This window comes from Callorhinus ursinus, unplaced genomic scaffold, assembly GCF_003265705.2.
Source record: "Callorhinus ursinus isolate GAN/ISIS: 27379988/994484 unplaced genomic scaffold, GSC_fseal_2.0 scaffold48, whole genome shotgun sequence".
NCBI lineage: Eukaryota > Metazoa > Chordata > Mammalia > Carnivora > Otariidae > Callorhinus > Callorhinus ursinus.
The window spans coordinates 7205280-7230210 of NW_027397110.1; the positions used below are offsets into that span (position 1 = coordinate 7205280).

A 24931-nucleotide genomic window follows, 5' to 3' on the forward strand; every position below is an offset into this window, starting at 1 on the left:
GTTTGGCCCAGGAGAGGCTGGAGCTGCCAGAGCTGACATTTTGGGTGGACAGAGCGACCATAGTTGGAGGGTAGGGCTGTGTGCTTAGAAACTAAATTCTGCTGGCATGTGTGGTAACACGATCTAGTTCTAGGGCCACCACCTTTGTGGCTTTACCTAATATTTTCTTTAAATCAGCTCACTTTGATGTAATTTTTTTTTTTAAGATTTTATTTATTTATTTGACAGAGACACAGTGAGAGAGGGAACACAAGCAGGGGGAGTGGGAGAGGGAGAAGCAGGCCTCCCGCTGAGCAGGCAGCCCGATGCGGGACTCAATCCCAGGACCCTGGCATCACGACCTGAGCCGAAGGCAGACGCTTAACAACTGAGCCACCCAGGCGCCCCTCACTTGGATGTAATTTAAAAGTAAACATGATCTCTTCTGTAAATGGAAAGTGGTATTCCTTACCATAAAGATAACAAAATAGTGTTATTAAATTCTAGTCACCTAAAAGTTGTCACCTAAAGCTTCTGAGCATGAGGCCTGCTCACCCTTTGTTCAAAAGGCAAACGAGCAAGGAGTGGAGAGGTGGGCAGAGTGGAGAGGTGGGCAAGATCCACCAGCCCCAAAGAAAGACCGCTTTCTGGAGGTGATCAGAAGGGTTGGAAAGAGTCTTGAGGGGTGCCTGGCTGGCTCAGTCAGTAGAGCATGAGACTCTTGATCTCAGGATCATGAGTTCGAGCCCCATGTTGGGCTTAGAGATTACTTAAAAAAAAAAAAAAAAAAGGCACCTTAAAAAACGAGTAGCTTCCTCGCTGATGGATCCGTATTGCTTACTTTCTGCTTCTGCCACCCAAATCTTCTGTCACGCGTCACTTGGGCCCACAGTGTATGAGAAACCGGCATTGGAAACAAGGAGTCTGGCGTATTGGCCCTGGTCCTGCCACTGCCCTGCCTTGGGGCCTGGGGCCAGTCTCTTCCTTCTTGGCCTGGTTTCTCTCCTGGAAAACCAGAGGGTTGGGGGTTGCCCCCCATACTTCTTCTGAGCCCTGTATGGCCTTTGGGGGCCTCCAGGTACCCCCAGCTTCAGCCAGAGCTGGACCAGCTTTTCACTGAGGAAACCCAGCTTCAGAAGTATCGTAATGCTCAGTAGTCCATGGCCACAAGGATGAGGTGTTGCCTGTAGGCCACCTCTGAGGGGCTCCACTGACTCTTCTCTTCCTCCTCCTTCCAAAGCGATGCCATTGGAGCGACATGTTCACCGGGAGGCTGCGGTCCGAGATCCCGCCAGCTCTGGTAAGGGCACCAGGCCACTGTTCCCCTCCCCTGGGGACAGGGACCCCTTTGGCAATTCCCTGGACTATTTTCAGACTTTGTTCACGTTGTGGGTGACTGAGGTGCTGAATGGAAGCCAGGCAGGTGCAGCATCTGCCCGTGTCCTGACAGGCTCAGCCTCTGGGAGACTCGAGGCCCAGTCGCAGGAGGTGCAGCAGAGCCCTGGGATCCCAGAGTTCATTTCCTGCGCTTTTTGGCTTCACCCCCACTGTGAATCTCGCTCCCTCCGCTCTCATCCCTCTTCGTTTCGCGCCTCCTGTTCTGTTCCCTCACGCCCTTCTGTGGCCCCCCCACCCGTCTCTGGGCCCTCCCTTTCTCCATACCATTCTTCTACTTTGCTTCTCATGGTGAGTGGCTTCCATCCCCTCTGATTTCCATTTCCCCATTCCTGGGGCTCAGCTTGGCTTGAGATCAGGTTCCCAGCCTGGGGTGGGTGGGTGGGCTGGGAGGGGGGCCGTCACTGAACAGAAGGTGGCTTGCCTGGGGCTCAAGGGAAAGAGGCAGGGCTGGTAATAGGCAGCCTTTGAGTAACATGGGGCCTAGCCCATGAGGTGCCTTCAGGGTGAGGTTCTTGGTCAATTATTAGCATGGCTCTGTGTTCCTGGGTCTTTCACCCTGGTTTTGCTGGGGCTGCCTTCTTAGACCTCCATGTATCTAGCCAGCACTGTGGTTCCTGAGGTGCCAGGGACCACCCTTATTTCTAAAGCACCTCAGTCCGGGGGCACCTGGCTGGCTCCATTGGTAGAGCAAGTGACTCCATCGCAAGGTCAAGTTCAAGCCCCATGTTGGGCATAGAGTTTACATTTGAAAGAATGAATGAATATATTAATTAATAAGTTGGGGGCGCCTGGGTGGCTCAGTTGGTTAAGCGACTGCCTTCGGCTCAGGTCATGATCCTGGAGTCCTGAGATCGAGTCCCACATCGGGCTCCCTGCTCAGCAGGGAGTCTGCTTCTCCCTCTGACCCTCTTCCCTCTCGTGCTCTCTATCTCTCATTCTCTCTCTCTCAAATAAATAAATAAAATCTTTAAAAAAAAAAATAAGTTGGGTACTTGGGTGGCTCAGTTGTTGGGTGTCTGCCTTTGGCTCTGGTCATGGTCCCAGGGTCCTGGGATCAAGACCCACATCGGGCTCCCTGCTCAGTGGGGAGCCTGTTTCTCCCTCTCCCACTCCCCCTGCTTGTGTTCCCTCTCTTGCTGTCTCTCTGTCAGAAAATAAATAAAATCTTAAAAAAAAAAAAGTTACAGATGTCCTAATGGGGACCCCAGAGGGAGGGCTCCTCCTTTGGGGGATTGAGGAAGCCCTTGGGGAGCTGATTCCGTTAGTTACCAGCCTCAAAGGGTGAACAAGAACCAGGTGAAAGGAGGATTTAGAGTGTAGGTTAAGTAATTCGTTTGAGGGTTTGTAAGTAAAAGGATTTTTTTTCTTTTTTAAAGATTTTATTTATTTGACAGAGAGAGCACAAGCAGGGGGAGTGGCAGGTAGAGGGAGAGAGAGAAGCAGGCTCCCCGCAGAGCAAGTGAAGCCCAATGTGGGACTCGATCCCAGGACCCCAGGATCATGACCTGAGCCGAAGGCAGTCGCCCAACCAACTGAGCAACCCAGGCGCCCAGTAACAGGATTTAAAGTTAGAAGAGGGGGTGAAGAAAATGTACTTGGGAGATACGAACTATGGGACCTGTGCACGTTGTTCTACCTGAATTTTAGCATTTAAGTTTCTCAGTCTTTGAGGGAGGTATTCTTCTCTCCATATTACCAACAACCAGAGTGAGTCATAGGGGGACAAGAGAATTTGGGGTCAGGGAAAGGCATGAGATGCAGGGAAGGTAGAGCAGACACAGAGGGTTTCGGCAGCTCTGGCTGCTGGAGGGCTAGAGGCCAGTGGGGCCAGGTGATGGGGGCTGGTCCTTCTGTGGGGAGGGGCAGCCTGAGAATGGCCCTCTGTTGCTGAGTCAGTGGTGGGGAGGACAGTGGAAACTGCCTCAGGTATCCTGTTCATGGCCGAGGCAGGGAGAGTGTCTCCCCTCCCCCACTGTGTCCCCTGGGAGCCCCATGCACGACGCATGCCCAGCCCTGTTTCTGCCCCCAGTCTCTGGCAGAGCCTTCTCTCCTTACCCATCTCTCCTGGGGAACTGTAGGTATCCCCAGCCCAGCAGGTTCCCAGGAGAGCTTAGCATCTTGCCACCTTGGTCTTGGGCTGTGGCTCAGAGATAGGCACCCATCTGCCCAGTCACCACCAGGAACCCTGGAGGCATCAGTGGTGCTGGCCTCCTTCCTGCACATCCACTGAATATGCAGCTTCTGCAGGTCTCCTTCCCTTTGTGGGACCTAGAACCGACCCGAGGCTCTGTTTCCTCTCTTCTGTCTCCTACCACACTGGCCAGTCAAGCTTCCTTCTCTGCTGCCTGAATCACTGTCTCACACTCCTGGGCGGGCACTTGGCCTCCAGTCTGCCCTCCTCAGGTTTGGGGGAATATGTCTTCTATATCCCTCACCCACATCAAAGCCCTCAGAGCTCTTGGACTCAAGTTCACGGTCCTTGGCCTGACATTCAGAGCCAGGACTGATTTGATTCCTCTCTTTCCTTCCAGCCTCAGCTTCTTCTGGAGTCCACTGCTTGCTTGTCTCTAGACACACAGTATGCTGCTTCATGCTTATGTCTCTTTGTTCATGTTTGTACTGTTGGCTGGAATCTCCTGTTTGGTTGATTGATTCTCATTCAGCCTGAGCTCAAGTGCCCCCTCCTATAAGAAGCTTTCCCTGACCACCCCCATGTATACCAAACCCCACGCCCCACCTGGATTGGGAACCTTCTTCAGGGTTTCTGGTCCTGGGTATAAAATGATAGCTCTGTAGCGAAATGGTCTGTGTCTCTGCCTGGGTGCCCACTGAGGGCAGGGGGGGGGGCCTGGCATAGGAGCTGCCCCTGGGAGGTGTCTGTGAAACTGAGCTGAACCCTCTCTGTGTCCAGACCTCACTAGGGGAGGGACTCATCACAGCCGGGGCGCAGCTGGTGGAGCTGGACCTGAGCGACAACGCATTCGGGCCTGACGGCGTGCGAGGCTTTGAGGCCTTGCTCAAGAGCTCCGCCTGCTTCACCCTTCATGAGCTCAAGCTCAACAACTGTGGCATGGGCATCGGCGGTGGCAAGGTGGGTGCGGCGGGCCCTCCCCCACGTCCACATTGTCCCTCACCGTTCCTCCCTCTCTCCCTGCCTGGTCTCCTGCTGCGTTGGAGCAGGAAGTATGTGCCCTTGGCCACCATCTGGGATGGCTGGCTGGCCTGTTGTTTTTCTCTTCAGAGGAGAAAGGCATCAAAGGCAGCAGCCTGTGGCCAGTGGGGAGAGGTGGTGGAGGCCTGGAGGGCGGGGTTGCCAAGCAACCATCCCGGTTCGCGTGTTGTCTTGGCAACACAGAGGCAGTGACCTGCTGGCTCTGCAGAGTGCCGGGCTTGGGCATCCCAGACCTGCTGTGCCCTCAGAACAGTTGGCAGAGCCACGTGAGGCCCGGTGTGTGTGTGGAGGGGAGGGAGCCCAGAAAGAGAAACCCCTTAGGCCTGGGCACAGCTCACCTTTTTCCTGGACTGGGCCTTACCTGAGGTGCCTCCCTCATCCTGCCAGCCGGTCAGGCTGGTCAGCACAGAAAGGCGTCTCTTCTCTTCCCAGAACCTGCACGGGGGGAGCCCAGCCTTGTTTATTCTCTTTTCTGGTCCGTTCTGGCTCTGTTAGGCCCAGACACTGGAAAGGCCAATTCCCACCCTCCCTGTCCCCACTCACGTTCTGACCAAAAGGAGAAAAGAGCTGGGACGCAGGAACCTACAGCAACTGGGGACGTCTTCTCTTTGCAGATGTGTTAAATGCATCGCCCTCATTCTCCCACCCACACTGAAAAGGGGGTGATGCTATTCCCAGTTTTCCACTGAAGCGGATTTGGGGCTAGAGACCTTGGGTCAAGTCCCCAGATGGCATCGCTGGGGTGGGACTAATGTGGGATTTGAACCTGCTTCTGTGCCTGTCAGAGGGGCGAGGGGAGACTGTGTTGTGCTCGCGGTGCCTCAGGCTGAGGGGCCAGAGCGGCCTCCCCTGCGAGGGCTGCCTGTTGCCTCTTGCCCCGTGGCAGGGAAAGCCGGACGTGCTCCCAGGCGGCTCAGCCGGCCCCACCCCCCAGTCTAATTGGGCAATAAGCTGTGTGCGTGTGTGAAGACATTAAAATGTTGGCATCAGCACAGAAAATCGGTCCAGGCCAACCTAGAGCGGGGTGTGCTGAGGGAGCTGGAGACGCGCCTGGGAAACGCCCCAGCTTTCCATCGGCTCTCCTCTGCCACGTGGCTGGCCCGGGGAACCGAGGCTCCTAGAGCTGCCCAGGGCTGGTCGTAGGCCTTGCCTTTCCTCCAGTGTGCGGCATGGCTTGGGGACGAAGACGGTGGGAACCCTGCGGCCAGAGGCCTCCCTGGCAGCCCAGCTCCACTCTGGAATTTGACTTGTACTTGTCTTGACCTCCCTCACTCTGATTCAGGGAGACCTTTCTGTGGCATCTGGTGGGTGCTGGCCTTACTGACCTGCGCCCCCGGGTCCTTCGGAATCTGGTCCCTCCAGCTGGAGTGCATTCACCGTGGCCCGTGTGCCACACGCATGGGAATTGGAGGGGCCCGAAGGATTCACTGGGAGTGAGATGTAGCCCTGTGCTTGGGGCTCTCCAGACCCAGAGGCCCCAGGTTGGACTCTTGTAGGAGCTGGGGCCTCACCATGGTGGCCCCAGGGGGAGCTGGGGAGAATGGGATGCGCTGGTGCGGTTGGCTCCCGCCTCCTCACAGGTTCCTTAGGAGGCTGGTTTACGGCAGAAGTCTACGGTCTCTGCACTGAGCATGCGCACAACCCCCAGGAGCCAGGCTGGCGGTCGCCCTTCTGGCCCCCGGGGACGGAGAGCTGTGCAGTCAGGCAGACCTGGCTGCCGCTTGTGGCTCCCCTGTCCATTTGCTGTGGGCCCTTGGCCAGTAGTTACCTCTCTGAGCCTTAGCCTCCTCGTTGATAGTCAAGCCAATCCCACCTGCCTCCTAGGCTCAATTTGTGGTTGAAATGAGGTGTGAAAGTACCTTTCTTTATTGAGAGTGCTGGTGATCCAGGAGATGCTCTACAAAAGTTGCTTCTCTCCTGTTGTACTTCTTGTGAATCTTTTGTTTTATTTACCGTGGCCTCTCTGATTCCCAGCAACCAGCCAGCATTTTTTAACTCTTGGTCTGTTGGTATCACCCAGGGAGAAGCTATCTCCTGGCACCACCCCAACCATATGGTGTGTGTCCGATTAGTGTGACAGGGCCGTGGTCTTGGCCAGCTCCCCTGAGGCGCAGGGCTACGGGGGAGAGGTTCCAGAAGATTTGGATTCTGGTCCAGAGTCTTCCACTTGTTTAGCAACCAGAGGAGTGTCTCTGTCCCTCTCTGAGCTCGAGGTTCTTCAGCTGGGAAGTGGGAATCACCATGGTTTCCCGTCCCCCCACCCCAGCAGAGGGCTTCTGGCAGTGTAGTGAGCTGACTGTGAAGCCCCTTCCCCAGGAGCTGGCTTTCGGTTGACTTCTCCATGTTGGTGTCTCTCTTCTCTCTGGGTGTCTGTCCCCACCTCTCACATGAGGCTAGACCCCACAGGGTAGTGGGACACACACGTGAAGCAAGCCGTAAGGTGCTAGGTGCACATGCAGTATGGCCGTGGTGCCTGTGAGCCATTCTTTGTCCCCAGGTCTGCCACCGCCAGTAGGTGGCATGGGATGTCGAAGACGAGGGCCTCCTGCCTCAGGGCTGGGCCTCTTTCCTCCCCCCTCCCCCTCCCCCCAGATCCTGGCAGCGGCTCTGACTGAGTGTCACCGGAAATCCAGTGCCCAAGGCAAGCCACTGGGCCTGAAGGTCTTTGTGGCCGGCAGAAACCGTCTGGAGAACGACGGAGCCACTGCCTTGGCAGAAGCTTTCGGGGTGAGTGGTTTCTGCACATCCTCCCTGCCGTTCCCCAAGGCAGGGTAAGCTTTGCAGGTTGACAGAGCTGGTGTGCATCCAGCTCTGGAGTTGAGCTGCGAGACCTAGGGCGAGTTGCTTCCCCCTCTGCACCTGCCAGCTCGTTCAGCAGGGGGTCGGAATTCCTGTCACGTGTCTGAAAGGTTGCATGATCCACCACTGCGGCTCCCTGGAATGCTGTTTGAGAAGATTGTGAGGTTGCTCTAATCAGTGAGTGAGGTCAGGCTCAGAAATGGGAGTGGGGGTGCCAGAGCAGTGAGCCGGACAACAGCCTGGTCCGGCGCTGGCCTGGGCTCACAGAGGGTCGGTGTCTCTGGCCTCTACTGGGTGGGGCACAGAGGTAGAGTCATCAGACTTACCTTTGAGATGGAGACGTAGGGGAACAGTGGCTCAGGTACCCTAATCCCCTTCGCCTCTCCTCCCACTCTCCTCTCCCGTCACCCTTCACGGCTGCCCCAGTACCCTGCCCCCTCCCCTCCCCCCACACTGCTGAGACCCTGACCGTGAGCTCTGTGAGAGGGCCACACCTGCCCCACGGCGCTGGGAACTTTGGAGTCCCTTTCTTTTCTCTTAATTTTAATGTTTTCTTTGGCAAACATTAACCACACTCGGGGCCAGAGCGGCGTTCCCCGCTGCCTCCCTGCCGGAGCTCATCTACCCTTAGGCAGAGAGTGAACATAGCAGGGGAGAAGTGCCCTGGGCCTTGCTGGACCCCTGGCTGCAGGGGTTTCCAGGTGTCTCCAGAGCGGGGGGGGGGGGGGGTGCCTCATTGCCATCCTTGCAGACACCATGCTGTTAAAGGTTACGCCTTCTCTGCACCCCTCACTCAGCTTGCTGTCCCCAGTGCGCTGGGAAGGGGGGGAATGCACGGTGTCTGCTAGGCCTCCAGCAGATGTCCGCCATGCTCTTAGAGTGGGGTTCTTCCCTCGGGGTCCCTGGGATGTCTCTAGTCTGTGGATAGAATTCAGGGAGTCTGAATGCAGACGGAGGAAGATTACACGGTTATTACCACTAACGTAACTAAAATGTAGGGTTACCCTGAATTGTGAATGTAAATTATAAACCTCAGCAACTTTTGAAATGCCCGTGATTTTGGTAAGTGTAGAAATCACAGGTATTTTCACATCAAGTTATAGTTGTTACAGAGACATAGAAATTTCTGTTTCTCACGCATCAGCATCACGGTCGCGGGGGACTGGCCTCCAGGTCCTGTTGTTCAGTGCCTTTGCACTAAGGAGTGCATTTACTATTGCAACACACATTTGGGGTTTTTTCTCAATATTTTGAGGACTCTCTTCCAATTGAATGGATTTCCTTTGTAGTCGTATGTGATTTATCTTAGCATTTTAAAACAGGCTCAGGAGAGAGTCAGGGGCTTTATCACACTGCCCATAGGGTCTGGTACCAGAAGATACTGAGAAGCTCTGACTGGTAATGTTCCTCCGTTGGCCTGTATTTACTTGTGAACCCCCTGTGCTGTTCTGGGCACCACGGGACTACAAAAGGTACCCAGGTGGAGAGTCCTCGCAGGCCTGGCCTCAATCCTTGGTAGCAGTAGAGGTTGGGACATGGCTCTCCTTGGGAGCTCAGAGGCTGGTGGGGTGTAGACAGGAAGGTGGCATTGATCGTCCAGGGTGATGAACACCGTGATAGAGGAAGAACAGTGTTCTGGGGGCATGGGGGAAGAGCACTGGACTATGCCTGGTGGGGGGGATCCTGGTGTCCAAAATGAGAGGTATATAGGAAAGCAACATAGGAGTCAGCCTATCAAGAAAATGCCAACAAATAAGGACACAGTGTTCCAAGAGAGAGGAGTGTCAGAAGGTTGGGATGAAAAAGGGCTAGGTGGTTGGAGAAGACCCCAGCCCACAGAAAAGGAGGGAATGTGGGGCACCAGTTGTACTGTGTAAATAGCACAGGAGAGCCCCAAGAAAGACAGGCACAGTGGAGCTGCATGCAGTCTGCAAGGAAGGACTGTGGCCAGACCCTGGGTCAGCGCCCAGGGTCCTTGCGGGGTGGAGGACACCAGATGCAGGAACCTGTGTTTCGAGCTGTGTGACCGTGTGTAAGTTACTTAGCCTTTCTGATCCCTAGTCTTCTCTGTCTGGTGGAGTTCCTAATCCCAGGTAGGTCTCCCTCATGAGATTGTGGAGAGGATCAGACAGAGCCCTGCCCAAAGTTCTGCTTTGAGATTCATGCCCCCAGTAGCCACAGACAAGCCTGGGCCCGAGCTGATGGCAGCCCCTCCCCGTGTCTAGTGTGAGGTGCCCCCTTCCTGCCTGCTGGTTGTTGTTGGTGCTGGGCCCGCCCCTGGAGCTCGGGAGCCCACCGCCCTGCTCTGTCCCTCCCGCCCCTCACAGATCATTGGGACTCTGGAGGAGGTCCACATGCCGCAGAACGGCATCAATCACCCCGGCGTCACGGCCCTGGCCCAGGCTTTTGCCATCAACCCCCTGCTGCGTGTCATCAACCTGAATGACAACACCTTCACTGAGAAGGGTGCCGTGGCCATGGCCAAGGTGAGGCGGGAGTGGCAGGGTCACGGTGGAGGCGAGCGGGACTGGCTACTGCCTTTTTTTTTTCTTTTAAAGATTATATTTATTTATTTATTTGAGAGAGAAAGAATGAGAGAGAGCACGAGAGGGGGGAGGGTCAGAGGGAGAAGCAGACTCCCTGCCGAGCGGGGAGCCCGATGCAGGACTCGATACTAGGATACCAGGATCGTGACTTGAGCTGAAGGCAGTCGCTTAACCACCTGAGCCACCCAGGCGCCCTGGCTACTGCCTTTTTAACGCACGCATCGGCCGGGGAGCTCCTCTGCCCATCCACCAGGTGTGTGCCCCGGCTCTCTTGAACCTTCCAAAACGGGGCACATGTCACAGGCTTTCCTGTGACGTTTTTGGGCATGTCCATACCACCTTCCTCTGTGCTGCCTCTGGACACCCAGCTGTTGGTGCTGGATTTGTCCATGGGGCTGCATGGGAGGCTGCTGCAGCCTGTTTTTCTCATTGATTCTTTCATCAGCTGCTTATTGAGCCCTGTACCGAGTGCAGGCCACACAGAGTTGAATCAGACTCTACCTCCGAGGAGCCCCTAGTTCAGGGAGGGATGGGCGGGGCCAGGCCAGCGACGGTGCGGGGCCTGAATCCTGCTGGCTGGCTAGCTGTCGGGACCTCACAGGCCCCAAGCCCCACAAAAGGCTAGTCCTGCTCCTGTGGGGTGTTAGCACAAGTGTGTGCAAGTGTGGGGAGCACACGGGAAGTTCAAATCAGACTTCGGGCAGACTCTCTGGAAGAGGTCACATTTTGACCAAGTTGTATAGGACAAATGGACTGTGGACAGAGAGGGGTATTTCGGGCAGAGGGATCAGCAGCATGGGGGAGACTCAGAGGTGGGAGGGAGCCTTGTTCCATTGGTCCCGGTTTGAAACGACCAGGGTTCAGGATGTGCCTGAGGGCTGGAGGAGAGGAGAGGGGGACAAGACCCTGTGACCTTCTAAGTCTGGGGCTGTCCCGTGAGTAGAGAATTGTGTAAGGTTTTAAGTTGGGGTTCGACTTGGTCAGATCTGTGCTTCGAGAAGAAGGTGCTGGCTGTAGCATAGAAGTAGGGCGGAGGGAGGTTCGCCAGAGGCCAGGAGGGGACAAGAGCTGGTGAAGTACTGAGACGTCCCGGCGAGCGGGAGGGCGAAGGTGTGGCAACTGGCGCGGGGTGCGCCGTGGGCCCTCGGAGGCCTGCACCCTCACCCCAGCCTTCGCTTCCTCCCCGCAGACGCTGAAGACCTTGCGGCAGGTGGAGGTGATCAACTTCGGGGACTGCCTGGTGCGCTCCAAGGGCGCCGTTGCCATGTCAGAGGCCGTGCGTGGGGGCCTGCCCAAGCTGAAGGTGCCAGCGCCGCCGTGGCTTCCCTCGCGGGTCCAGGCTTCCCCCACGCTCGGGGTTGCTGCCGTGCAGGGCAGGGGTGGGGTGGTCTTGAAGGCCAGGTGGGCCTGGGTTCATGGCCCAGTTCTTCCACACCTTCCCTCTGGTGTTGTGCGGTTCCTGTCACCCGTGTGATGGGAGCCGGCTTCTTCCTTTTTGAAATGGGAGGAGGGAGCGATGAGGTCATTAGGGTGCAGCGTGAGAGAACATACCGAGCGTCCAGCACGTCGCGAGGGAAACGGCTCTGTCTTTACCGTGGGTGGTACCGTGCCCGGCTGGAGGACAGAGCCTGCCTCACCCTCCCTCGGGGAAAACAGAGGCTTCAGAGTAGGACCCGGTCTCCTGACCTATGGTTCTGCTTGCCTCTACTCCTTCCTCTTATCTTTAGGAGTTGAACTTGTCGTTCTGTGAAATCAAGAGAGATGCTGCTCTGGCTCTTGCCGAGGCCGTGGCGGACAAGAGTGAGCTGGAAAAGCTGGACCTCAATGGTAATAGGGGTGGGGGCCTTGGCCCAGGCCTGCCAGGAGGGCCTTGCTGCCCCTCTTGACCTTCCTGCCCTCCCCGCCTCCCGCCCGTGAACAGGCAACACGCTGGGCGCAGAAGGCTGCGAGCAGCTCCAGGAAGTGCTGGACGGCTTCCGCATGGCCAAGGTGCTGGCCTCCCTCAGGTAGGGAGCTGTGAGCCGTGGCGCCTGTGGTTCTACTTTCATTCGTGCCGAAACCGTTGTTCGAGCCCCTGTCTGTGCCAGGTGCTGTGCGAGGCGTTAGGGAGGCGAGCGGAAGACAGTGAAGCTTTCTGACCCGTGGGACTTCATTCCGGCAGGATGGGCGGGCGAGGAAAGTTAGGTTTCTGTATGTTCAGCCAAGGGGCAGTAAGGGCCTTCGGAGTGGGTGAGTTGGGGAGACTTCTGAAGGGATGAGCTTTGGTCTGAGCTGAGACGGATCAGGTAGGGAAGCAGTGAGGTCAGGGTGGCAGTGGGTGTGGGCTCCGTCAGGATTGTTCTGAAGATCAGACTTGGGGACAGAGTCTGGAAGGGAAGAAGTTGTTGCGGGGGGGGGGGGCGGTTCTGGGTTTGCGGGGCCCACATGGAGCGGGAGCAGGGGCCAGGGCGGTGGGGCTGCCTCCTTCATCGGGATGGGAGTCGGTTTGGGCCTTCAGCACCCCCTGCCCCTAGGTCAGCTTCGTTCACCCGTCGGCCCCCCGCTTGTGTCCCCTCAGTGCCAGGTCTGTGCTGCTGCTAGGAACTGGGCGCTCAGAGATGGCCTCGAGAGGCCCACGGTCCCAGAAGCCCCCTCCCCCTGCTGCCCCCCCCAACCGCAGTTTTCTGTGGGCAGGGAGATACGGGGGGCACAGTCTTGGCATCTCGGCCTGGGCAGTGTTCCCGCCAAGCCCCGGGCCTCAGCTGTGACAGACCGCTTTCTTCATTTTCTCTGTTTCTGCAGTGGGACTGGGGCCCGTTTGGGACGGGGATGGGGTCTGGTTCTTCCATGTTCACAGCATGGGCTTCCCTGGGTGATGAGGGACGAACGATGGGCCCCCTGGTGACCCCCGGCCCCCCCCGCCAGGAGCAGCTGCGCCCCCTGCCCCCCGCAGGCGCCCTCGCACCTGCCTGGGGTCCGTGGGTGTGCGTTGCCAGGCCTCAGAGCCCACAAGGGCCGCTGGGCAGGAAGGGGGTGCTTTAGCCGGTTCCCCTCTGCAGCGACGACGAGGGCGAGGAGGAGGAGGAGGAGGAGGAGGAGGAGGAGGAGGAAGGAGAGGATGAAGAGGAGGAGGAGGAGGAGGAGGAGGAGGCACAGCAAGGGCAAGGAGAGCCGTCGCCCACAGCGTCAAGGAAGATTCTGGACCCAGACAGCGGAGTGAGTCCCCTGTGGTTTGCGCGGATCAGAGCCCCAGCCCTAGAATGTGACACCCGGAGTCGTGTCCACGGGGGCAGTAGTGTGCGAGCCTGTCTTTGGACGCACGCTCCCGTCAGCGAAAGAAGAGAACCTTCGCGGCGCGGCTGTACTTGTGTCTCAGCACAGGTGTGTCTGTGTACTTGTGCGTCTTGACAGGACTAAGGCATGACTTGTGCCGCTGCGCTGTGTATCGTGGAACCCGCATAACTATTTCTGCAAGAATAGGGTGAAAAATCAGCAGAAATGGAAATTCTTTTCCCACCCGTCCTGGTAACCCATAGGGACAGCCCCCCCCGTTCTGGAGACTGTGGCCCACCCGGGACACTTGGCGTCCCCTCACTTCACTAAGAGGCTGGTGTTGTCAGGATGCCCGGGTCTCGGAGCTTCTGGAGAACTGTGGGTTGGACAAGGTTCCCCGCGCTCATGTTGAATTTCACTTTTTTCCCAGTTGAGGAAAGCATGTCAGCAAGTGGCTGGGCACTCCTGCTTCAGTTGTTGCGGGGGCGCCGCTGGTGTTCGCCAGCATTGCTTCCCCCGGCTAGACTCAAGCTCCTGGTGGGGTCCCCTTTAGCCCCCACGCACCTCCTGTGTCATTTCTGGGACATCGCGTGTCCCGGGGAGGAGCCACTTGGCCTAAGGAGGTGGCTTGCCCCCTCCTCAGAGGCTCCTGCCCTGGGAGCCAGCCAGGGCAGCATCTGCGGGCCCCTCGCCCTTTGGGGGACTGCCCGTGAACCGGAGGGAGAAGACCAGACTCCGAGCCTTGGCCGCCTGGAGTGAGGGGTGCGTGTTCTGCATGAGGAGTCTGGGTTCGGACCTCTCCAGAGCCACCTGTGCCCCCTGTCCCTCAGGAGCCAGCCCCCGTGCTGTCCGCCCCGCCTCCTGCAGACGTCTCCACATTCCTGGCTTTCCCCTCTCCGGAGAAGCTGCTGCGCCTTGGGCCCAAGAGCCCCGTGCTGATAGCCCAGCAGGTGGGTAACAGCACTGCCAACTCCAGGCCCGTGCGTGCCTCGGATTGGGAGGGGACGCTGTCAGTGGGAGTGGGGGCTGCCCGGCGTTTGTGTGTGTTTTAGTGTCGGGGTAGAATTTAGTGATTCATCAGTTGCACTTAACACCCAGAGTTCATTCCATCAAGTGGCCTCCTTATGCCCATCCCCCAGTTAGCCCACCCCCCACCAACCTGACTCCAGCAGCCCTCAGTTTGTTCCCGGTAGTTAAGAGTCTCTTATGGTTTGTCTCTCTCTCTGTTTTTATCTTATTTTTCCCACGCTTCCCCTGTGTTCGTCTGTTTTGTTTCTTAAATTCCACATAAGAGTGAAATCATATATTTGCTTTTCTCTGACTTATTTCGCTTAGCGCAATATTCTCTAGTTCCATCCATGTTATTGTAAATGGTAAGATTTCATTTTTTGATGGCTGAGTAGTGTTCCATTTGTATATATCCCACATTTTATTTATCCTTTGTTGATGGACATCTGTGCTTTTTGCATAGTTCGGCTATTGTGGACCTTGCTGCTGTAAACACTGGGGTGCAGGGGCCCCTTCGAGTCACTATGTTTGTATCCTCTGGATAAATACCTAGGTGTTTGTTTGTTTGTTTGTTTTTTTAAGATTTTATTTATTTATTTAACAGACAGACAGCGAGAGAGGGAACACAAGCAGGGGGAGTGGGAGAGGGAGAAGCAGGCTTCCCATGGAGCAGGGAGCCCGATGCGGGGCTCGATCCCAGGACCCCAGGAACATGACCTGAGCCAAAGGCAGACGCTGAACGACTGAGCCACCCAGGCCCCCCTAGACGTTTGTTTTTTAAATCCATAGACACATGAGTGAGTGTGACCCAGGTATCTGTCAGCCCCCGGAGGTTGCAGATGACGTGCCATTGGGGACGTGTGTGGGCCACGGGACAGGCAGGCGTGCTGCACCCAGTGATAACCTGGGGAGTTAGGGAGTTTTCCCAGGACCCTCTTGTGTGCACAATCTAGGCTCCCCGCCCAGGTTCTACAGGACCTGCTGTTCTAGAACACCTGTCCTGCCCAGAGCTCCCATGGAGGCCACATGCCTACCCTGCCCTTGCTCCAGCCTAGCTTGTTTGCTTACTCACCAGTTCGTTCCGAGGCGGCTGGCTGGCGCCTCCTGTCTGCCAGGCACTGTCCCGAGTGTTCAGACACGGTTCTGGTATTTAAGCCTTCTGGCAACCCGCCACGTAGACCCCGTTACCCTGTGTTACAGGTGAGAAAACAGTTTCGATGAGCCTAAGTGATAAATGTATAGAGAAATTAAATGGGCCTGTTCTCAAAGCTGGCTTGGCATTTTGGCTGATGTCCTATTTATGTTTTATCTGCGTTCTTTTTTTTCCTTCCCGTGATACCCGAGATGAAAGGCCCACTTTTTCCTGTGATACCATTTGTCATCTCCTGTGTTAGCAAAACTGTTGTGCCCTCCGTCCCCATGAGTGGAGGTCACGCTTGGGCAATGCGCTGTCTGGACACTCGCATTGTTTCCCCTTGTCTCCACCTCGGTGAAGTTAAGCTTCCTTGCACGCGAATGTTGTCTGTACTCTGGATTATTTGTTCAGGCTAGATTACAAGAAGGGGATCGCTGGGGCACCTGGGTGGCTCAGTTGTTAAGCGTCTGCCTTCGGCTCAGGTCATGATCCCAGGGTCCTGGGATCGAGCCCCACCTTGGGCTCCCTGCTCGGCGGGGAGCCTGCTTCTCCCTCTCCCACTCCTCCTGCTTGTGTTCCTTCTCTCACTGTCTCTCTCTCTCTCTCTCTCTCTCTGTCAAATAAATAAATAAATAAATAAATAAATAAATAAAATCTTAAAAAAAAAAAGGGGGAATCACTGGGTCATGGGAATAATCGTGGTTAATGCTGACTCACTCACTCTATGGATTACATACCACAGTGGGCCAGGCCCATGCCTAGCTCCAGGGGGACAAAGTGGGGTGAGGAGGCAGGACCCATCCTTGCCCACCGGGGGCCTTGGCGAGACACAGGCCTCTTCCAGCCAGCAGCAGAGTGCAGGCACATCTTCACTGGGGCTCTGGCCCCTCTGACCAGCCATTGTCTCTTGTGTCCGCAGACTGACACATCCGATCCAGAAAAGGTGGTCTCTGCCTTCCTGAAGGTGTCCTCTGTGTTTAAGGACGAAGCCACAGTGAGGACAGCCGTGCAGGATGCAGTAGGTAACATGGGGTGGGTGGGGCATGGCTGGCTCTGCCTCCTTGCTGCCTCAGGGCTCAGGTGACGTTTATAGTCCCTGGAGCCCCTTGTCCCAGCACTAATGTATGTACCGCTCTCCACCCCCTCCTGCCTGTTCTTGTTGGGTTCTTGCCATGGAGTAGGCTGGCTGCTCTCCTCTCTTATTTTCTGCAGATGGGGAAACTGAGGCCCTTTCAAAGCCATACAGTTATGTCTAGTTAGACTTCATCCAGGTGGCATCTGCCATAGGAAGACCAGATAGTCACAGTCCGAAGGCCCTTATGGGGGTGGTCCTCTCAGCAGAGGTCCTGAGAGCTGAGCTTTTGTCCTCGTCTGTGAGCCAGTGCACACTGTCCCGCCATGCCTGCTCTCCCGATAGTGTTCCCAGGGCTTCCTGAGATCTCTTGTCCCGCCGCCACCCTCCCTCGCTACCCCATTCCCTCCGCTGCCTCCATCGTGGCACCTGTCACCTTCCACCTTGAGCACATGTGTCTGAGCCCCGCCATGTGGGCCAGGCTTGCTCGGGCAGGGAGGGGAGGGAGGGCTCGGCATGTGGGAAAGGGCAGAGAGGGGTGGAGGTCCGGGTGGCACTTTTCCTGGATTGGTGCGCCGTGGGCAGCATGGAGGCAGGAGGGCCGGTGGGGAGCGAGGCTGGGGTGGAGCCCTAAGTCAGCTCCCTGAGGTCCCAGCCCCGTGGGCATTGATGGGAGCAAGTTACCTGAATTCTGTTTTCCTGAACAGCCTAGCCTAGAAGCAGGTACCCACACAGTGCCGGTAGACCCCCCCCCGCGCCTCCTTTCCCTCCCTTCTCTGCTCATCCCCCGCTCCTTGCCTCCACAGTGGCTGAAACCTCCCCTGGGGTGATTTGCCTCACGGGTTGTGCAAGGTCCCCAAGCCCCTTTTCATTGAGGTCAGGACCTGAAGGGCAAGGTGTCACAGCTTGAGCAGGTTGAGCCTTTCCCTTGGTGCTGGCTGTCCCCTCAGTCTGGGACGTGGGACCACCGGCTGCCGCCCTGTGTTCACCTGACTGGTGCGGAAGGCAGGTCGCAGCCCATGTGTGCCAGGGCCACGTGCCCTCGACTGGTGAGCAGCCGTTTGTTGCAGCGGACTCCCTGCCCCATGGCCGCTTCTCCCTTGCAGATGCCTTGATGAAGAAGGCCTTTAGCTCACCCTCCTTCAATTCCAATGCCTTCCTCACCCGGCTCCTCATCCACATGGGTCTGCTCAAGGTGAGGCTACCGGGGGTGCCAGCGGGGGGAACCAGGGGCAGTTCGGGCCACACCCACCCCGGCCCACACCTGAGTCCTGCTGGGGCCCGGGTCTGCTTAAGCAGCCTCCCTTCATGATGGGGTTCAGCTTGACCTCGACCATGGGGCTCTCGGAGCCGGGGCTGGGTGCTGGAGACCTAGGGCTTCCCACCCCAGGGGGCCTTGTAGCTCACCCTGCCTGGTGCTGTGTGTTCCCTTCACAGAGTGAAGACAAGATCAAGGCCATTGCCAACTTGTACGGCCCTCTGATGGTGTTGAACCACATGGTACAGCAGGACTACTTCCCCAAGGCCCTTGCACCCCTGCTGCTGGCGTTCATGACCAAGTGAGTGTGCCCTCGTCGGCTCATGTGGCAGCCGTGTCCCGCGCGGATGCAGACCCCTAGTCCGTGGAGGCTTCCCTGGGCTGCTTGTTCAGGCTTGTGAGGGGCTCTCAAGCATCCATGTTTGAGTCTCTCCTCCGGGGTGCCAAGCTGAGGATGTGGGACTCAGGAACGGTGTTTTTTCCTGAGAGAAACAGGACATGGAATGGCCCTCATTTCCTGATGAGGAAACAGCGCTGGAGAGTTAAAGGGTTTGCTCGCAGTGCTGATTGGGGTCCTGTCCTCAGTGATGTCTCTGGGAGCAGTTCTGTGTCCGTTTCCTCAGCCACAGGGCTGAGGCCAGAGGGGCCTGTCACTCCCGCCTGCTGCAGCCATAGGCCGCTCCCCTGCGGATGCCAGATGCTCAGAGACCTGGAAACCTTGGCCTTGTCCTGGAGGAGGGTCCTGGGCCATGGTGGGGTAGTGGCCACAGTTGGGTGGCAAGGAGCCTTCAGACCCCAGCGCCTACGAGGGATGAGTCGGAAGGCTCATCCCCTGTCCTCACTGAGGTCCTCTGTGGCCCCAGCCAACTCCTGGCCTTCCTCAGGCCTTAGTCTCCCTGTCTGGCCCACCAAGCTGTTGCATGAGGTTGTCTCTGGTGGCTGTGACCATCCACACTTCCTGTGAATCCAGTGCCTTGGGGTAAAGTGGGAATGGGGCAAGGATGTAGCCCTTGCCTCGGGGGACGTGAACAAGTGATGTGGGGTAATCTGGCTCGGCGCGGTGAGGATCTCCGGCCAGCTTCCGGGACTGTCGGCGCCACGGCCTCTTTGCCACCACGACGTCTTGCGGTCCCATGTGCTCCTTGGGCCTCGTGCTCTCGCATGTCTGCCCACCTGCCTGCCACCACACCTGGCCCCCACCGCCGCCATGGCCCACACCACCCCTTCCGCTGCAGCTGCACTGGCCCTTGTGAAAAGTTGAGCTGTGGAGTGCCTGGCTGGCTCAGTAGGTGGAGCCTGCGACTCTCGATCTTGGGGTCATGAGTTCAAGCCCCATGTTGGGTGAAGAGCTGAGTGGTTGGTCTGTCTGCCAGAGTCCTGGGCAAGCCCTCACCCTGGCCGCAGAGCTCACGGCCCTGCCTCCCCACAAGGTGCGCTCTCCCCGTGCCGGTTCCCACACAGCAGGGGACTTGACCCCAGGGCTTAGCTCCCTGGAACATCTCCACATGATGGCCCCAGCCCCTGCCTGCCACCCCGGACAAAGCCTGGCTCCTTTTGTCTTCTTCGGTCTCTAGTCAGAATTGTTCCCTTTGCCTTTCTGTTGCTCTTGGGCTAGGCGTGGACTCAAAAGAAGAAACCCTCACCCTTGCCCTTGTTGGTCAGTGGCAGGCTGCCTCCTCTTGCCCGCCCCCAGCGCAGCCGCTTGCCCGCCCCCAGCGCAGGCGTCAGTCTGTTCTACTTTAAAAGAGGGGGATTGGTAAAAGCTGTCCCTTAGGCCTCCTTGGAGGCGACTGAGTGACCACAGAGTGACAGACACATTCCCCCTCCCTCAACTCCTGGCCCAGTGGTCTAGGATCCCAGGGCGATCCTAGACCAGGTCAGTGTCTGTGGGCTGTGGATCCTGGCTGCACCCCACACTCGCCCAGCCTCCTTTCTTCGTCTGTAGTGAGATTCATGATCTTGATGGTGACAATGGCCAACCCATTATCTCTGAGGGCCCAGGTGGGATTCCAGTGCCTGTGAGGACACCGTGGCCCTGTGCCCCGTGGAAGGGCCCTCACACAGGCCGCTGGGTGGAGAGCAGGGGCCTGGGTTCCTGGCTGCCCGGTCCTGCATTCCGGCCGGCTCCGGGCCGTGTGGCCTTGGGTGCATTGCTGCCCCTGTGAGCTTCACACACGCCTCACCCTGCAGTGTACGGAAGGCGGGCTCCTAACATCTGTCTCCCTCCCAGAGTCGTCAGCCTCAGAAACACGCGCCCTCCCCACCCCCAAGTCGTGGGGAAAGTGCCCCCTGCTGCAGCCTGCAGTCCCTGGCCCCGGGCTGTGTAGTGTCCCCCCCCCCTCCACTGACTGTCCTTTCCTCACAGGCCTAATGGAGCCCTGGAGTCCTGCTCCTTTGCCCGCCACAACCTGCTACAGACGCTGCACAAGGTCTAGATGCGAAGCCAGCCTTCCCCCAGCCCTTGGCCTGGACCAGTGACTTGGGAAGGGACTCGGATGAAGGACTCTGGCCAGAGGCAGGGAGGGTCTTTGTCACTTGTGTCATGTCGGTCCCCGAGTGCGTGTCGGTGTGGTACGTGTGCAGGTGTGCGCTTCCTGTCAGGGTTGGGGTTTTTAAGGTCTCCCTGCTGGACTGGCCCTGGTCCCACTGGAGGGGAGCTGGCCCCCCTGAGAGGGCTGCAAGCTGCTCTGCCATTAAACTCATTGCCATCTGAGGGCACTCTGCTGCTCCATGCCTCCAGCTCGAGGCCCTGGTGGCTGTCCCCTCCCACCTTGCCTTCCCTACCCTTCTGGGCTGCCCCAAAGCCTGGGGAGTTGCTGTCTGTCTACCATCCCCTCCCTCTGTGTTGCGGCTGGGCTGCGTTTCCCGCCCTGCCTGGGGCTGCTCACCTAGTGGCTGACTTTGCCTCCTGTCACTAAGCCCTAGGCCTTTAGCCACTGCCACCCCCACTATCCATCCCTGCTGGGCTGATCTCTACGGCCTAACGGGCAGGGCCTGCCACGGGGGTGGGGCCGTGGGGCAGTCAGCAGAAGGCAAGACCCTGGTTCCCAGGCCATGTGGACAGGAAGAAAAGCCAGTGGCAGACACCGAGGTTCTAGGAGCAGGAGTTGCTGGGTAGATGGTGCTGGCTCCAGACCCATGGGGCCTGCCCCTTGCTGCTGAGAGGTCTGTGACTGGCCTGGGGGCCAGGCTGGAGGGAGCGCTCTTTGGCAGGCCCAAAACTGTTCTCCGGCCCAAGGGGGCAGGGGCAGGGCCCGCAGAGCCTGAACTGCGGCTCAGGACGCTCTTAAAGGACCTGGACAGGGTGGGGACTGCGCTGGAGCTGCCCCCCTCCCCCCCGACGCTCTGTGCTTTCCCCTTTGTGCTCTTTGTGTGTCTGGGCTGTGCCCGGGGCTTCACAAATAAAGTCATGTGTGGCAAGCGTGGGGACTGAGAAATTTTTCACCTGAGGTGGGCAGTTCTTGGGGCTTAGTACCTAGAGTCCCACCTCGATCTGTACGGGCTTGTCCGTCCACAGAAGAGCCCCTGTGCCAACCTTGTGTCGTCCCATGGGGCAGCCACTCTTGCCCAGGCCCAGATGTGTGTGGACACACCAGCTCCCCTTGAACAGCTGGGCGGTTCGTGCCCAGGAGTGGGCCGTGACTCGTGGGGGTCGGGGGTGGGGTGGTGGTGGAAGGATCTCCTTTTCTGGGCACCGAGGGGCCTGAGTTGGGCCTGTTTCATCTGTCCAGCCTCGTGTTACCCTTTACCTAGCCTTTGGGCTGCAGTTCCTCCAGCCTCTGCATCGCTCCATTATTGGACCTGGCTAACCCGGACACTGTCTGGATTTTGCCACAAGCCCCACTGGCTGCAGTCAGGAAACCCCTGGGTCTGGCTAGCAAGGTCACTTCACAGGGTTGAGCTTGGCTGGGAAGCCACCACAGGGTATCTGGCCATAAGGTCTGGAGTGGAGGGCACCTCCACCGGGGTCCTTCCTTCCCTTTGCCACATGTGGTGTGAGGACAGCTAAGCAGACCCTCCTTACTGCCTACCTTAGACAGCAGGCACACTTGGGGAGCCCGTGTCTCCTACAGAATTGAAGAGGTCCCTCCAGGCTTTCTTAGGGGGCAGCGTTTCCTTACTGGCTATGGATCACTCAGGAACAGGCACTGTCTGTCTTGGCCAGGTGGCAGAAGAGATGCCCATGCCTTACCCCCCTACCCCGCATGTGAGGTGATACGGCAGAAGGCAGGTGGAGGTCTGACCAACTCCAACCCCCACCCCTTCTCCAGGCCCTGTTTTGAGCTCTGGACCACAGGCACAGCTTTTGGGGGGCTCCCAGTCTGGTGCAGGAGACTAACAGTCATGGCCTAGTGTAAGGGACAGTGGGCAGTGAGGTCAGGGAAGTCTTCAAGAGTTAGGGGCGCAAGGGACGCCTGGGTGGCTTAGTTAAGCATCCGACTCTTGATTTCGGCTCAGGTCATGATCTCAGGATTCTGAGATCAAGCCCCGCGTTGGGCTCTGCGCTCAGCAGGGAGTGTGCTTGAGATGCCCTCTCCTGCGTCCTCTAGCCCTCCCCCACCTCCTGTGCATGTGCTCCTTCTCAAATAGATTTTAAAATAAAAGGGATGTAAGAGCTGAGTCTGGAGATTGAAGTAGAATTTCTCACAGGTGATAATTTAACAGATGGAGAAACTGAGGCTCAGGGCTGTGTTAGGGACCTGCCCAAGGTTCTCTGGCCTGGCTCTTCCTTCCGGGCTACCTGGTGCTGGCCCCTGTGGCCTCCTAGGTTATGAAGGCGCAAGCTTCAGTTCAGACTGAGAAGTGCACTACGATCTCATTTAACCTTGCAGCAGGCTAGCACTGCCTGGCTCCTCGGACCCACACACTGCAGAGGGTCCCATTGGTCTCAGGGGTATAGGCCCTGGCCCCTACTCAGTCCTTCAGACCAGCTCAGAGTTCAAAACTCCTGACCAGCTACAGGTGCAGGGAAGGGCCTGAGGCTCAGCCTCTAACTCGGCTGCTTACTGAGAGAGCTGTGTAGCTTTTGGAACTTCCCCGGACTCAAAACACTCCCAAGAACTACAGCCAACCCTGGGATTACACAGGCTTCAGGTCTCTGAGGGCCATGCCTTGGGGTCTGCAAGATGAGAGATGCCTTGGCCTAGATGGCACGTTACCCCCAGGTAGGAAAGGCCTGCTCAGCACCAGGCTGTTCTCACTAAAGGGAATCCAGCCATGGGCTTGGGGCTAAACCAGCAATAATTCCATTCTGAAGCCCCCAGGAAGCACGGCCAAAGGCACTCCCAAGCAACACTTCCTGATCCCAGGAACCTAGAAACGACTCAGGCCAGTGTCAGGAAAGTGGGTAAAATGCAAAGCTATACAGTGTAACATCACACAACCATGAAAGCGCATCAACTCCGGCTACATGCATAGTGTGGATGAATCAGGAAGGATGCTGAGTGAGGAAAATCTCAGTACCATACCATGGGGCCAAAAGCAACTGTGTTTAGGCGTACGCGTATGTGTGGTAAAGCCAGCGTTCAAGATAGGAGTTAGTCTGGGGGAGGCGGGCGACAGGATGGGGTGGAAGGACAGACCACAGCCATCCACCAAACATTCAAAGTGAGCCAGATCCATCCATCTAAGCCATATTAAAAAAAAAAAAGCCATATTTTTATTTAAAAAAAAAGGTTAAAATACAAGAGCATTGTTTGACATCACACAAGCACAGGCATAAGGAAATTTGCTGCTGTCAAAAAGAAAAACAATGACCAAAACACCCTAAGAATTGGCAAGGTGATAAAATACAAGAAGACTGTAACGTATGTTGCATGAGGATTAGTGTTGAGAATAGTACGTCCAATTGAAAATGGGCAAAGAATATGAACAGGCAGTTCACAGAGGATGCAACCTGAGAAGCAAAAATATGTTCCCCTTTACTGGAAATCAAGAAAATGCAAAATAAAGCCACCGAGACGCCATTTTGGATCAGACTGGCAGATGTCATTGAGAGGTCATGACCCCAGGAAAGAGCTGAATCTCTTACATTGCACATGTTGGAGGGATGTCAGACTAATAAAACCACCTCAGAGAGCAATCTGGCAGGTACTCAGGTGAAGATACGTGTAGCCTGTGACCCCAAATTCCATTTCTAAGGGTCTACCCTAGAGAAACCGTTGTACACGTGCACAAGGTAACAAGTTACAAGGGCAGTTTCATGAAAGAGTCCAGAAAATTAATAACCTCAATGTCCATCGGGAAAAAAACGGTTAATTACAGCATGTGCAGAATGCAGTGAGATAATATGCCGCAGTTACAGGGCGCCTGGCTGGCTCAGTCCCAAGGGCAGGTGACTCTTGATCTCAGGGCTGTGAGTTCGAGCCCCAGGTTGGGTGTGGCGATTACTTAAATAAAAGCTTATAAAGGTTTTATTCATTCATTTGAGAGGCGGGAGAGAGAGAACAGGAGCAGGGGAGAGGGAGAAGCAGACTCCCTGCTGAGCAGGGAGCCTGATGTGGGGCTCGATCCCAGGACCCCGGGATCATGACCCGAGCCGAAGGCAGACACTTAACTGACTGAGCCACCCAGGCGCCCCTAAAAAAAATTTTTTTTAAATGCAGCCATTAAAGTGAATACAGGAGATGCAGGAGCTGTCTTCATTCACGTGAATAAACCTTGAAAATGTTGAGTGAAAAAAACAAGTTTGCAAAGCAGTACGTACTGTTGATAGTTTAAAATGGTTAATGCCATATATTATAATGAAGTTACACTACCTTGGGAAAGTGGTTGCCTCTGGGGGGAGACAGAGGGAAGAGAATGAGACGAGGTGGAGAAAAGGGGGCTTCCAACTGCCTGCACTCCCACTTCTGGTGTGTGTGCACCCAAAAGAAGGGAATTGGGGGAGCCCAGCAAATACCTGTATGTCCATGTGCACAGCAGCTTTACAAGAGCCAAGAGGTGCAAGCGGCCTAGTGTCCATTAACAGTTGACAGATAAAATGTGATCAGTATACATATTTGGGGTGGCGCAGTCAGTTGAGCATCCGACTCTTGGTTTCAGCTCAGATCTGATCTCAGGGTCATGAGATCGAGCCCCGTGTTGGGCTCCACACTCAGCAGGGAGTCTGCTTGAGTTTCTCTCTCTCCCTCTTCCTCTGCCCAACCCCCTGCTTTCTCTCTCTCTCACTAAAATAAATATAAATAAATCTTTAAAAATACACACACACACAGTGGAGAACTGTTCATTCATAAAAAGGAATGAACTTCGGACACATGCTTACAGCATGGATGAACCTTGAAGCAGTGTGCTCAGTGAAAGAAGCCAGACA

The 24931-nt window shown here is 56.6% G+C and overlaps 1 protein-coding gene across 4 annotated transcripts in view; it reads left to right on the forward strand.

The window, feature by feature from the left end:
* Positions 1 to 21040, forward strand: part of RANGAP1 (Ran GTPase activating protein 1) — a 32724-nt gene extending 11684 nt beyond the window's left edge. For 2 of the 4 annotated variants that reach the window (XM_025881536.2, XM_025881535.2), the window contains exons 4-16: positions 1220 to 1279; positions 4289 to 4468; positions 7142 to 7276; positions 9676 to 9834; positions 11084 to 11197; positions 11622 to 11721; positions 11816 to 11900; positions 12933 to 13089; positions 13977 to 14096; positions 16209 to 16311; positions 17468 to 17556; positions 17799 to 17920; positions 19985 to 21040. In XM_025881536.2, coding sequence (XP_025737321.1) covers positions 1220 to 1279; positions 4289 to 4468; positions 7142 to 7276; positions 9676 to 9834; positions 11084 to 11197; positions 11622 to 11721; positions 11816 to 11900; positions 12933 to 13089; positions 13977 to 14096; positions 16209 to 16311; positions 17468 to 17556; positions 17799 to 17920; positions 19985 to 20054 — 1494 coding nt within the window. In that variant the 3' untranslated portion in view covers positions 20055 to 21040. Of the gene's footprint in view, positions 1 to 1219; positions 1280 to 3908; positions 3956 to 4288; positions 4469 to 7141; positions 7277 to 9675; positions 9835 to 11083; positions 11198 to 11621; positions 11722 to 11815; positions 11901 to 12932; positions 13090 to 13976; positions 14097 to 16208; positions 16312 to 17467; positions 17557 to 17798; positions 17921 to 19984 lie in introns of all 4 variants that reach the window. The other 2 variants (XM_073882730.1, XM_073882729.1) reach the window with 2 other exon arrangements.
* Positions 21041 to 24931: the final 3891 nt, after the last annotated feature.